The sequence below is a fragment of the Peromyscus leucopus genome, chromosome 1, assembly GCF_004664715.2.
Source record: "Peromyscus leucopus breed LL Stock chromosome 1, UCI_PerLeu_2.1, whole genome shotgun sequence".
NCBI classification, from domain to species: domain Eukaryota; kingdom Metazoa; phylum Chordata; class Mammalia; order Rodentia; family Cricetidae; genus Peromyscus; species Peromyscus leucopus.
This window is the reverse complement of record NC_051063.1, coordinates 44,829,175-44,842,568: the sequence shown is the minus strand read 5'-3', so window position 1 is coordinate 44,842,568 and position 13,394 is coordinate 44,829,175. Positions and strand designations below refer to the sequence as shown.

Sequence of the window (13,394 nt, the reverse complement as noted above, 5' to 3'; positions counted from 1 at the left end):
AAATTCTTAGAATTTGTCTCAAATTCCCAATAATACAGACTCAAATTCCCAATAACAAAGAATGTGTGAGTTATGAAGGTTTAAATATCAAGATGTCGTTCTTTAGTGAGTTTTAATAATGACTTTAATACTACCTTGAAGACAGGTTTTTGAGACTGTGCCAAAACACCCACAGTTTATCAAAACACACCCATCGAACATACCCAGCACCCTCAACACTTGCACAGTTCTGTTTCTCTCACACTCCCTCTCTGTCTTCACCTCTTTTTATCCCTGAAAGAACTGGTTACATCACTTACCCGGTCCCCACAATCGACCACAAACTCTCATTCTCTCTTCTTAGGCTTTTAAAAACCTTCTTACTTTTATTCTACTGCTCATCATTCATAAGGACTTGAAGACTGTAGCATAAATTCTTGCTTTTTTGGAGGGGGCATATGAATCAAATAAACTTGATTATCTTAAAATTGAAACAAATTTTCCCAAGGTGATTCCCTGGAATACACACACACATTTCTATTTCCCTTAAATCCTCCACATCCCAGTCATGGCTCATCCAGCTTTGGCAATACACATTTTTTTTTGTTTTGTTTTGTTTTTGTTTTTCAAGACAGGGTTTCTCTGTGTAGCTTTGCACCTCTTCCTGGAACTCACTTGATAGCCCAGGCTGGCCTCAAACTCACAGAGATCCGCCTGGCTCTGCCTCTTGAGTGCTGGGATTAAAGGCGTGCGCCACCACCGCCCTGCGGCAATACACATGTTTTAAAACAGTGTTGAATGTGGACTTTAAGGGCATGCCACATCCATATATTTAGCTTTCTGGAAGGCATCCTTGCTGCTGTTGTGACAGTCCCAGACAGAGAAGGCAAGGAAGCATTAAGTAAGTCTTGAAAGGTCAAAGTCTAGAAAACACTCCTCCTGTTCCAACCTATGAATCACTGGACTACAAACAAATGGAAGAAGGTGGGTTTGTTTTTTGTTTGTTTTGGTTTGGTTTTTTGTTTGTTTGTTTTGGTCTGGATTTATTTTTGTTGTTGTTGTTGCTTATTTATTTATTTTGGATAAGGTCACCTATAGCCTTGGCTGGCCTCAGACTTACTACAATATCCAAAGAAGGTCTGAACTCCTGATCTTCTGCCTCCCAAGTACTGGGATTACAAGCATGTATCACCATGCCCAGCCTTAAATAGAGAATTTAACTTGATTAATTACTAGGTCTGAAAACTCTTATCCTTTGGCAAATATTTAAAAACACCAACCAAACAAGAGAAGATTCACTTCATTTTTCCCTGTAGATGACACTGAGTAGGATGGTCAATCTAGGGAATCCAGGTGTAGTAAGTGGTTGTTTGAGCCAGGCCCTGAAGCTCCACCCTAGTGAGGTAGCAGCTAACTGTTACACCTGCCTATGACCTTGAGGTACATGCCCCGGGCATGGCCACTGGGGACCTTTAAGGCCTAGGATGCACGTAAGTGCTGTCTCTTGGCTACCTTGTGGTTTTGGAGGCTGGAATGGAGCAGGGCAGAGCTCGCCTGAGAACAGCATTGGACCGTGCATCACCCTTCCAGGATCCTGCGACAAATTCCTTTATTCTGTCTTGTGAGTTAACCCCCAAATAAATTCCTTTGCTCATTAAATAAACTCTGTGGATTGCTAGCCATATAATCCCAATATTTAGGTTGAAAATTAAAACACACAAACCATTATCAAAGCAGAAACTCTCTGAGAACTGGGCCATGTCCATATTTCTTTGTGTAGCATATAGCTAGCTCAGGGTTCCAGGAACATATAGCAATGGAAATTCAATATTTTACACTGATGTTACAATTTAAATTTTCCAAAGAAGTTGCCAGAGTCACTAACAGATTATATTATAGAGGTAGCTCATATGATCATCAGTAAGTTATACAAGTGTCAGCCCAAGGCAGCTTACTGATAGATGGAGTAGCTGGTACAGGCACGGCCATAACTGAAAATATAATACAAGCTAAGTGTGTTGGGGCATGACTATAACACCAGTACTTGGGAGGTAGAGGCAAGAAAATCTGGAGTTCAAGACCATCCTCAGCTAGCTAACACATTCTAAGCAAACCTAGGCTACATGAAACCCTGTCTCAAAAAATAACACAAAAAAGGCACACGGTTGTTCCGTTTCAACCTTGCCTTCCCCTCTCCGTTAACCTCTCTTCCTCTGCCCTATGACCTGCCCTCCCACTCCTCCCAATTTCTTTCTTTTTGGTTTTTAAAAACAGGGTTTTACATTGCCCACATTAGCCTTGAACTCCGTATATAGCTGAAGATGACCTTGAACTTTTGGTCCTCTTATCTCCACCTACGTTGGGGATGCAGGCATATACCGTGAGCCATTTGCTCTCCACATTTCAACTTTGTCAGGATTTACTGAGAGGCTAGTACAAGTGGGTCTTCACGTGCTGAGGAGCACATTTCAATGGCATAGTCTCTGAAATGGTGTGACAAGGACAAAATCACACCAGTGAACTATGCAATCAGAGCACCACTTCTCCATTAACAATGTGGCTGTGCTGTGGTTGACATGAAGTGACTCCCAGCAAGGTCTATGATTTTCAACTACATTTTGCAGTATTGGGAAAACACACACACACACACACACACACACACACACACACACACACACACACGCCAGACGGTGATGACACACACCTTTAATCCCAGCACTAGGGCGGCAGAGGCAGGTGGATCTCTGGAAATTCCAGGCCAGCCAGGGCTAAATAGTAAGACTCTGTCTAAAAAAGAAAAAAACAGGCTGGGTGGGTGGTGCACGCCTTTAATTCCATCACTCAGGAGGCAGAGACAGACGATCTCTGAGTTCAAGCCTGGTCCATAGAGTGAATTCCAAGACAGCCAGAGCCACCTGTAGAAACCCTGTCTCTTTGGGAGGCGGGGAGAAACAACTTACATTGCATCATAGTCCCCTCCAATTGGGGATTCTCAAAGTCCTGACACATGCTTATTCCAGATGACAAGAGCTTTCCAGACAGGGAACATCCCTAGTCTAAGCCCTAGGTTAGGGAATAGTGCTGATGTGGATACTGCCAGTCACTTGCTGCAGAGCAAATCTGATGATCTAAGATCGGGTATTCAAAGAGTAAATGAGGGCTGGAGAGGCACATGGGGGCACAGACATACACACACAGGCAAAACACCCATATGCACAAAAAAGAAAAAAGTGAAATGTATTAAAAGAAGAGTGAATATGAATTAAAACAACAGCACCAACAAAAACATGAAGAAAGCCGGGCCTGGTGGCACAGGCCTAGAATCCTAGCTATTCAGAGGCTGAACAGGAGGATCAAGCCTGCCTGGGCAAGTTGGCAAGACTGTGTCTCAAAACAGAAAATCAATAGCAGATCGTTTCCCTAGCACAGGCAATACCCTAAGCTCAATCACCAATAAACACACATACAGTCACACACACACACACACACACATCTCTTACACATACACATGTGCATGCACACCCAAGTCAGGGAGGGTGATCAAGGTAATCCTTTTGTTCCCCCTAGGAACAGCCTACAGAATGATGTGGAACAATGCCACAGACAGATGGCCAGCTCACCATTCCCAAAGACACTGAAATAGCTGCATGGTCTTAGCGTGCTTAGAGTTTCTTATGTGTCTTTCAGGGATGGCACATAGAGGCGCTCAGAATGGTCCAGCGTTTGACACACCATTGTAGACTTTTCTGCAATACAACCTCTAACAAAACTAGTTTCCAACCCCTAGTAACAGGATTGTTTACCTTTCTACCAAGAAGGTTGGGAAAGCACCAAAATTCGCAAATGGTGTGTGCCTAGTTAGACGTTCAGGGGTTTGTGCTGCAAGCCCTGAAGTCCCTCTGAGATGTCTAAACAATCTCATGTCCCCTGTGTACTAGGTGTGTCTGTGACAGAACAGGGTGTGTTTCCCTACGAGGAGCAGAAATCACTGAAAAGGCGCTAACCACAGTCAGAAAGATAAATAGATAGGAAGCTTTCACATAATAAAACTCAAGACACAAGTCTTAAAAAAGACTTTGCTATGCTCATGGGGTGTTGCACATTTGGGCAGTGAGATGCTTTAAATATTCATATTCTTCACATAAAGGAAAACGCATTCAGTATGCACATTTTGAAGTGCATTTTCTATTTAGGTATGTTTTCTTGACACAGGATCTCACTCTAGCCCTGGCTGACCTGCAGAAAGAACTTAACGTAATCCATGTCTTCACCATTTCTCTTACAGTTAATTAAAAATGCTTACCAAGTACTCTGCATTAAAACTACAGAAAATACAAAGACGAGTAGACACATTTCCTCCTAAGGGGACAAAATTCTAATGAGAGAAAGAAGTGTCTACAAACAGCACACATAGAAGGCAAACTATGAAAAGGAGGGGTGGAGGGGGAGAATAACCTCATGTAGTGTGATCAGCAAAAGCTGTGTGAAAGAGGCAGCATCAGAGAGAACTCTGGGAAAAGATCCAAGCATTTTATAGCTATAAATGAAGCTAAGACAGACAGATTCAGGGCACAATAAATATGCCAGTTTGGATAAAGCACAAATTGAGCAATGTATTCAGAAATGTATCAAGAAAGGCTATTTTTGCTAGCCCATGGAATTTTTATTTAATTTAGCACAATTAAAAACTCTTAAGTTTTGAATGGAAAGTACGATTAGGCACGCTTTAGAAAACACAATTTGTACTTGTGGTTTGCACAACAGAGGTAAGGCAAGAGAGCTGGTACAGACCAATCAGGAAACGGGACAACAGAAAAGGGAGAATGCATGATAGAAACATTTACATTTTACATGCTAAATTAGACTGTCCCCTAGATACTGAGGGAAGAAATTTCAGTATCTAAACATGTACTAGCTCTTATTCTGGCTGTCAAGGACACACAACTAGATAGAAAGGGCAAATACAGCAAAAATAAATAAAAACTTCAATAAAGCCATTTTTAAAAGTAAGGGTTAAGGTGATTCAGAAGAGCAGTCCTGAGCTGGAATGAGAAAGGAATATTTGCACTGGGTCATGATCATATGGCTCAGGTAAGTTGTGTTCTGTAACAGTTTCCTCCAAGATTGAAATATTCTATCTTGCAGACAAGCTCCTTAGGCAGGAAGTAAACAACTCAAAATACCTTCAGGAAGTCCCAGAAACTGACCAGATTCACTAGGCCCGTCCCTGCAAGAGCAGACAATCTCAGAAGAGCCAAGGAGAAAGGAGACCTCTCAGAGGATCCAAGCTGCAAAGAAGACAGAGACCAGACAAGCTGCCCAGAAGAAGCACAAACCAGCTGAGCAGCCTGAAAGAGGTTTAGACCAACTGAGTCACTGAGAAGAGAGACACTGTCTAACTTGCTGAGCTGCCTGTAGGCTGTACAGTGTGTTCCAGGTTCCCAGCCTTGTGAGCTGTCTCCCATGTTGGGGTGAGCTTAGATGATGCAGCTGTCTTTAAGTCATTTATGATCCTGAGTAACTCCACCCATCTTCAGTATTTAACCTGGCCGGCCCTTTGGGGACAGGCAGTACTTTGGCCTACTCAGGGTCCTGACAGTGTCATCCTTCATAACCTGTTTGTGCATTTGCTAAGTCCCCTTTAAGAGCAAACCACCTCTCTCATCCCACAAGGCTGCGTCTGCACCCCCTTCTCTTCCCCCTTCCTGTCTCTTCTCTTTCTCTCTCATTCCGCCTCTCTCCTCAGCCTTTATCTCCAGAGGTGCACTCTGCGTCCCTTCTTCCCTTCCCCCATAAAATTCTCTACATGAGCACTGTCCGCATGGTGTCTCTCTCCCCTGCCCTGGGGCCCCACAAAGACCACCGCCCACCGTTTTTAAATTATAACACCTATATTCTTGTAAGTAACCCCAATAAAACTGATTGGTTCACTGGTGAACTTTGGTGGTATCCTGTGACAGCTAACATTATACTGATGGCTAACTTTATGTTTAAAAGTTTAAAATTTCTGTGCTCAGGGAATAAAGCAAAATTAGACTGCCAAAGGTTAGGACTGTTAAGGGTTAATTTTTTTTACTGCTGTTTTTTCTTCTGTAAACAAAAGCATATATGCATGAGAGGACCTTCTGCTTGCCCCTACACAGAATGAACTTCATGTTCTTTCCTTTGTAAACTTCTTTTGTGTGTGTGTGTGTGTGTGTGTGTGTGTGGTTTTTCGAGACAGGGTTTCTCTGTGTAGCTTTGCACCTTTCCTGGAACTCACTTGGTAGTCCAGGCTGGCCTCGAACTCACAGAGATCCGCCTGGCTCTGCCTCCCAAGTGCTGCCTTTGTAAACTTCTGACTGAGGTGGCTGGGCACTACATTCAGGAATCCTGAGTCCTGGATAGACCTGGCATCAGGACATGAATAAAACCTCTTTGTTAAAACTTACTCATGGTCTGACTGGTGAGTCTCTGGACGACCCCAGACCCACAACAATCCATATTTGGTCTATTGTGGCTCCCTGTCTGGGATGAATAGATGCTGCTGTGTGTTGTATCTTCCCAGGAAAAGCTTCGTCACGTAACACATGGATTCATGAATGGCATGGACTCATGGATCACAGAGGTTCATGAATAGCGAGGGCTCATGTATCCCATGGGCTCATGAACTGTTTTGACTTACACACTTGGCTAATTCCCACAAGTGTAGTGTGGTATATTGTTGTAGAAAAAGAGCATTCAGGAAAAGTAGAAAGTCTTCAAAGTAAATGGTGCTAATAACTAACAGTTTCTGAGAATCAATTAGACGCCAGGCATTCTTCTAAACATTTTGTGCATTCTATTTCATTCAATCCTCACAAAAGAACCATGTCAAACATATACTCATTAGCATCCGTTTACAGAGGAAAGACTCAGGTTCCCAAAGCACTGCCCTGCCCATAGATGTATTTCCTATTGCCCTTCATAATAAATTCCAGAAAGTCCTGCCTTACCAAAACAGCTAACATTACCTTTAAACTCTATGTTTCCAACACACTGCAAATATAATGGCAATGTCAAAATAATTACAAGTTAAATACTTATTTTTCTCTGAGAAAAATAAGCCTGCAGGAAGTTCATCATTTTCTAATTTACATGCTAACTTTAGCTAGTATCTACTTACCGACATGGCTGCATAATCATTGGTGTTTGCCTTAGTCTGAGAAGGAAGTAAGCAAGGCAATCAAATGAAAGAGGGAAATGTATTCTAATTACAACAGAAGCAATAGCCAAAGCAGCAAAACTAAACACACAATACAAGTAGAGTCTGTGCGTTCTATAATGGAAAGGCATTAGTTACCACATGCATGTGATGATCATTTCATTTTGAAGATCTGTAGGTGAGTTTTTACACACACATTAAGCATTTCTCCAAATATTTGTACATATAACGAAGTTGACCTGTCAGCATTAACATAATGAGCTTTAGCAGTTACTAAATGTGTGCTGAATTGGCAAATTTAACAAAACCAATTCTTTAGGCAGGATTCTTTGCTCTAGAGCAGTGGTTCTCAAGCTTCAAACAATAATAATATTAAGAATTAAGCAATAAGTTAAAAATGCAGATTTTAAGCTACAGAAATTTAAATTAGGTCTACAGCATGCACTGAATCTGAATATTTAGAAGTGGCTCTTTCCGTAGATGATTCTAATTCAGAAAGAAAAAAAATGTCTATTTCTTCATAAATAACAGAACACTATGGAGAATACAAGTTTCTAAGGATGCTCTGAAAGGATAAGTCAGTATGTTCCAACCTAATTCACGTAGATTAAACTAAATTCCTTAAGGAATGAAGGCTTACATCTCACAGCTAATTAAATATATTTTGTTCCCTAAGAAGTGAATAGTAAGCCAAAGTAAAAACCAAATTATTGGTCATAATTCAACTGCATATAAGCCTCAGCAGGCTTCTTCTTTTAAAATATCAATGATTAACAATGTATCAATTCTTAAATAAAAGGAATGAATTAAAATACCATTTATTTTTTAAATTACTTTATTTTTCTTACTTTTTTCTTTTGGAGATAAAGTCTATGTGGCATAGTAATCAGATAAATTTTCTCCAGTTTAAAATACTCCTGAGTGCTAGGACTACAGGCATGTGACATCCATTACATTTCAAAAATAAATGTGTAATATTTAAGTATCATTAAAAACTTTCCAGAGAAAGGTACTGACTCAGAAATGTGGTTCAAGCTTGTGTTAGCGCAGTGGAACTCAAGACTCTGCTTATGAGCAGAAGTTCTAGTAGAGATGAGACTGGTCATTTCCATCAAATCCACAAGTGTAGACTCAGGGAGACTCACCCACGGAAGCTAAGCAGCCTAACGAAGCTTGTGCCTAGTGAGCTGTCAGTTGTGATAGCTATGAAATTCATTCTTCAAACAGACTGAGCTCACCTCTAGAGAACCGCTAACTCCTTCCTAGATTTAACTTTCAACAAATTTTGTTTTGATTAGTATAATTATGCCATCATATTTACTTACTTAACTATTTTCCATAATCTTTCAAAGTATGTAGAGCTATAATGGAAAATATATAAAAGACATGGAATTGAGACAAAACTCAGCTGAAATTTAGCAACTTTGTTAAGAAAATCAACAGCAAGGCAAACCTGTAAATCATAGGAGTGTGTTACTTTCATCACAGTTCAGATTATACTACTTTTATATGATTTTTTTTGGGGAGGTTGCTTTTTGAGACAGGGTTTCTCTGTGTATCTCTGTCCTGGATCTCACTCTGTAGACCAGGCTGGCCTCAAACTCACAGAGATCTGCCTGCTTCTGCCTCCTGAGTGCTGGGATTAAAGGCATGCACCAACACAGCCCAACTAGGAATTATATTCAGTGAATCACACAAATGTTATTCATGAGCCATCCACATTTAAAAAATAAACATTGGGGTTGGGGGATTTAGCTCAGTGGTAGAGCGCTTGCCTAGCAAGCACAAGGCCCTGGGTTTGGTCCTTAGCTCTGAAATAAATAAATAAATAAATAAATAAATAAATAAATAAATAAAACATTAATAAGAAAATCCTTGCATTTTAAACATAATTCTTTCTGGTCACATAAAACAAAAGTTGTTAAAAGCCAATGACTCTACACTTAATTTTAAAGGTCCCTCTAAGTTTTCAGTCAAAAGAACAGATATAACTCAGAAAAACTGAACCAACAAAAGCAAAAGAAAGTCTGTTTCCCAGCACCCACATGGCGACTCAGAACTGCCTGTAACTCCAGTTCCAGGGCCTCCTACACTCTTTGCTAGTCTCTGCCTGCACTGCCCACACGTGATACACTCACACACATGTAGGCAAAACACTCAAACATAAAAAAATCAAGATGGTAGACAGAATGTTTGTTTTGCACCCTAACACATGAGCAAAATAGAAAGCACCAAACTGCCTTTTAAAGGATAAATTATTTAAAAGCAGAGAAAATGAAGACAGGGAAAAATCAAGAAATGTTTTCTGGAAGACAGGAGGCAATGAGGCGGAGCAGAGGAAGCCACTGTCCACTGCACACTCCAAAGAACTGCAGTGCAGCTGGAAGCCAGCAGTCCAGGCACAGAGCAGGCAAATATGTGAGCAGAGGAAATGAGAGTGGGAAAATAACCTGGAGAACAATCTGGGGACAGATGAAGCTGTAGACACAGGGAGAAGAGAGGAGGGAGAAGTAGAAAGAGGGGAAGGGGAGGGGAAGGAAAGGGAGGGAAGGGAGGGAAAATTGTAGGTATAAGAAAGGAGGAAGGCAGACAGGCAGAGGTGGCACATACCTTTAATCCCAGCACTCGGAGGCAGAGCCAGATGGATCTCTGTGAGTTCGAGGCCAGCCTGGTCTACAGAGCGAGATCCAGGACAGCCAGGGCTACACAGAGAAACCCTGCCTCAAAAAAACAAAAAAAAAAAAAAAAAGGTTAAGAAAGGGGGAAGGCAGGAAATAACACATAACTTGTGGAATCAGTGTAAAGTGAAAATATGCAGTCTTTCATGCAAAATTTAAGAACCTGAACCTAACAACAGGAGCCTCCCACCTGGGGACACTGCAAATGCAGTCCCATGCAGAAGGTAGTGGCTCCAGGGGACAGACGGCCCAACAGTTAAGATCACCAGCTGCTCTTACAGAAAAACCACGTTTGGTTCCTAGCTCCACGGTAGCCAGCTTACAACTTCCTGTAACTCCAGCTCCAGTAAATCAGATGCCCCCTTCTGTCCTCTGTGGGCACACACACATACATACAAATGCACACACATAACATCTAAATAAGGAAAAAAATCTTTAAAAAAGAAATTAGCCCGAAAAAGATGAGACCATAACCCCATGATTAGCCTCATTCCTGCTTGTTCTAAGGAGAAGAGCACTGAGCAAATGCTAAAGAAACAAAAAAGTATACATATATATCCCAGTCAGATTTGCATGTATGTAAAGTAAACACATGCACGCGCACGCGCGCGTGCACACACACACACTCACTCACTCACTCACTATTTATATATAGCAGTGAAGTAAAGCCATGTCAGCTCTGCAGGTTTTCTTTGCTAAAAATAAAACAGAAACTACAAGATTTTCAGTGTGTGTGTGTGTGGGGGGGCTTCTTCTGCGGAAGTTTGTGAATAAGAAGATTCAAGGGACACAGGAACATACTATATTCCAAAGAGACACAGAAGAGCATCAGGAATCATGAAAGGGGAGACAGGCGAGGTGAAAAGAATGGGAAACATACAGGCTATGTAAAGAAAAGTGGGTAACAGCCTGTAGGTCCAACCCTGGCTTTCTGGATATGAGGACCCAAAGCCAAAAGCACAACGAGCCAGACATTCTAGTGAGGACTAGCAGTCCTGGTCGCACACATGCCCACGGTTCCCAAGGGTCAGGTGAGCAGATGGGGAAATTGGGTGTGACGGTGACATTACTGCAGGTGAAAAATCCATCGTCACTGTGGTGGTGTGAAAGGAAATGGCCCCCAAACGGAGTGGCACTATTAGGAGGTGTGGCTTTGCTGGAGGAAGTGTGTCTGTCACTGGGGGGAAGGCTTTGAGGTCTCCTATGCTCAGGACACCACCTAGTGTCACAGTCACTCTCTGTAACTTGAGGAGTGCTACAACCAGGCACCACTCGAAAGGGGTAGGTATTATTGGAGCTAGATAAGGGTGGGATGAGTATGATTTAAATAAGTGGTATATGTACAACTCTGTCATAATGAAACCCAGTGTTTTATAGAATGAATATAATTTAAGTTGTTTTTTCCTCCCTGAACATCTTCCTTAACCAATTCTATTCAACTATTTACAACAAAAAAGTAATTGATGTTGGAAACACTGGGGTTGCTTTTTGCTGTTGCTTTTTCATTTCAAACAAAGGAAATAGCCAGCAGTATTTCTTCAGGTTCTATGTTAAATACCTTATTTGTAAATTCAGCTGTATCTTACATAATAGGATGTGCTGGTTAATTTTCTGTCAACTTGACACAGGCTAAAGTCAACCGGGATAGATAGATAGATAGATAGATAGATAGATAGATAGATAGATAGATAGATAGATAGATAATTTAAAGTAACTAATATTTTTCTTGTACCTTGTAAGCTAGAAAAAAAAAAACTTGATTATACTGACTTTCACACAAACTCCTATTAAAGATTATTTCTATTTAAATCTATACTATTAATTTCGGGAGGAGGGTTGTTTTGCTTTTAATGGGAAGTTATAGTTATTTTAGTTAAAAAATACAATGAATTAAAACCTCAGCCAACTTCAGCTAGACTCTTTATCAAGTGATTTATAATAATGGAAAAAGAAATGTGCAAACAATAAAGCACCCAAAAATTAAATTCTAAAATGCATTTTAGAAAGCAAACTTACAATATCTGAAATTGTTTATACTTACAGGCAAATGAGTAAACACTTGAAAGATGCTTCTCAAAAAATTAATAAGGTCCATTAAATAACCACTTGCTCTTCCATCCGACTCAGCCAATGTCCAGTCGTAATCAGCCAGCTGAACAAATTCATCAATTTTTTGATTGAGTTTGGTATATATTTCTCCTTCTGCTGCATGTCGAGCATCCTAAGGGGCAAAGTAAAAGCAGTAAGAAACAATTACAGCAGTAGTGTCCCTATATTTTAAATTTTAAGTTTTTGGGTTTTATTAGAAATACAGAAAAGGTGCTTTTCCGACACCACAAAGCCGATCTGACTGGTCTGCTTTCCTTCCTAACCCTACTGTCAGCCTTTTGGTCTTCGGAGGCAGCATGTCTTCATTTCCTTTCCTACTGCTGTGAAAAAGCACCGACAAAACCAACGGAAAGGAGAACGTGTTCGTCACACAACTCCTACTTCAGCAACCTTCCTTCCTGACATAATCCCAGATGCCAGCCAGACGAAGGTGCCGCTCACAGTGCCCACCTGCCTTCCTCAGTTAACACAAACCCAGTAATTCCCCACAGGCATGCCCAGGGGTCCAGCTGACAATACTAACATCATAGGACTGGTTATTTCATAACATATGAACCCGACTGTCCTCCTGCGGCCCTCAGGAAGAACGGAAGCCGGGAAGCAGAGGCTGCTGAGAATGCAGGGAGCACACAGACCCACTAAGGGAAAGTAAGTTGGATATCACAGAGAAAATGGAGTACAGTTGTCTTCACAGGGGGTTGGTTCAGGATCTTCCTCCCATTACAAATAATAAACTGAGGTCCCGTATAAAACGGTATAGCATTTGCTTATAACTTATGTACATTCTCCTGTATATTTTGTCATCTCTTTATTACTTACAATACCCAATACAGTATAAATGCATGCAAATTGACTAGCTGAATATGAATATATGTAAATCAACTCTAGCCACATTTTCAGGGATATCTTTATTTGACCAAAAATTCTCTGGTGCAAAAATGCCTTTCCCTATTGGTATTATTGAAACAATTAGGGTCTTTTTTTTTTTTTTTTTAAATAAAGAGGATACCTGAAGTGGTAGATTACAGCTGTGATTCATAAATGTTAACCAAAAAGTAAAAAGTAAACGCTGGAAAATAACATGTCCAGAGACATCTTTTAAAAACTCTGACATATAGTGGGTGTGGTGGCCCACACTTTTAATCCCCACAATCAGGAAGCAGGAAAGGCAGATCTCTGTGAGTTCAATGCCAGCCTGGTCTATATAATGAGTTCCAGGTCAGCCAAGAATATGTAGTGAGACCCTGTCTGAAGAAAAACAACAACACAAATACCTCTGACATAGTCTTGGAAAACTGGAAGGCCACATGTATCTCTGAGGCAGTGTACATGTCCAGAAAAAGCCCGTGAGGGTCTAAGCTCGCACTGATGACTGACCTTGAAGCTTGTACAAGCAGGAAATGAGAGCTAAAGCAGAGGCATCAACTTTGTCTGTTTTAAGGCAT

General features: G+C 41.0%; 1 protein-coding gene across 7 annotated transcripts in view; it reads right to left on the bottom strand.

Moving 5' to 3' along the window:
- Positions 1-13,394, bottom strand: part of Exoc6 (exocyst complex component 6) — a 151,731-nt gene that overhangs the window by 46,649 nt on the left and 91,688 nt on the right. For 5 of the 7 annotated variants that reach the window (XM_037206565.1, XM_037206580.1, XM_037206560.1 and 2 more), the window contains exons 18-19: positions 11,882-12,061; positions 7,124-7,159 (exon numbers count right to left, since the gene is read on the bottom strand). In XM_037206565.1, coding sequence (XP_037062460.1) covers positions 7,124-7,159; positions 11,882-12,061 — 216 coding nt within the window. The remainder of the gene's footprint in view (positions 1-7,123; positions 7,160-11,881; positions 12,062-13,394) is intronic. The other 2 variants (XM_037206572.1, XM_028882897.2) reach the window with 1 other exon arrangement.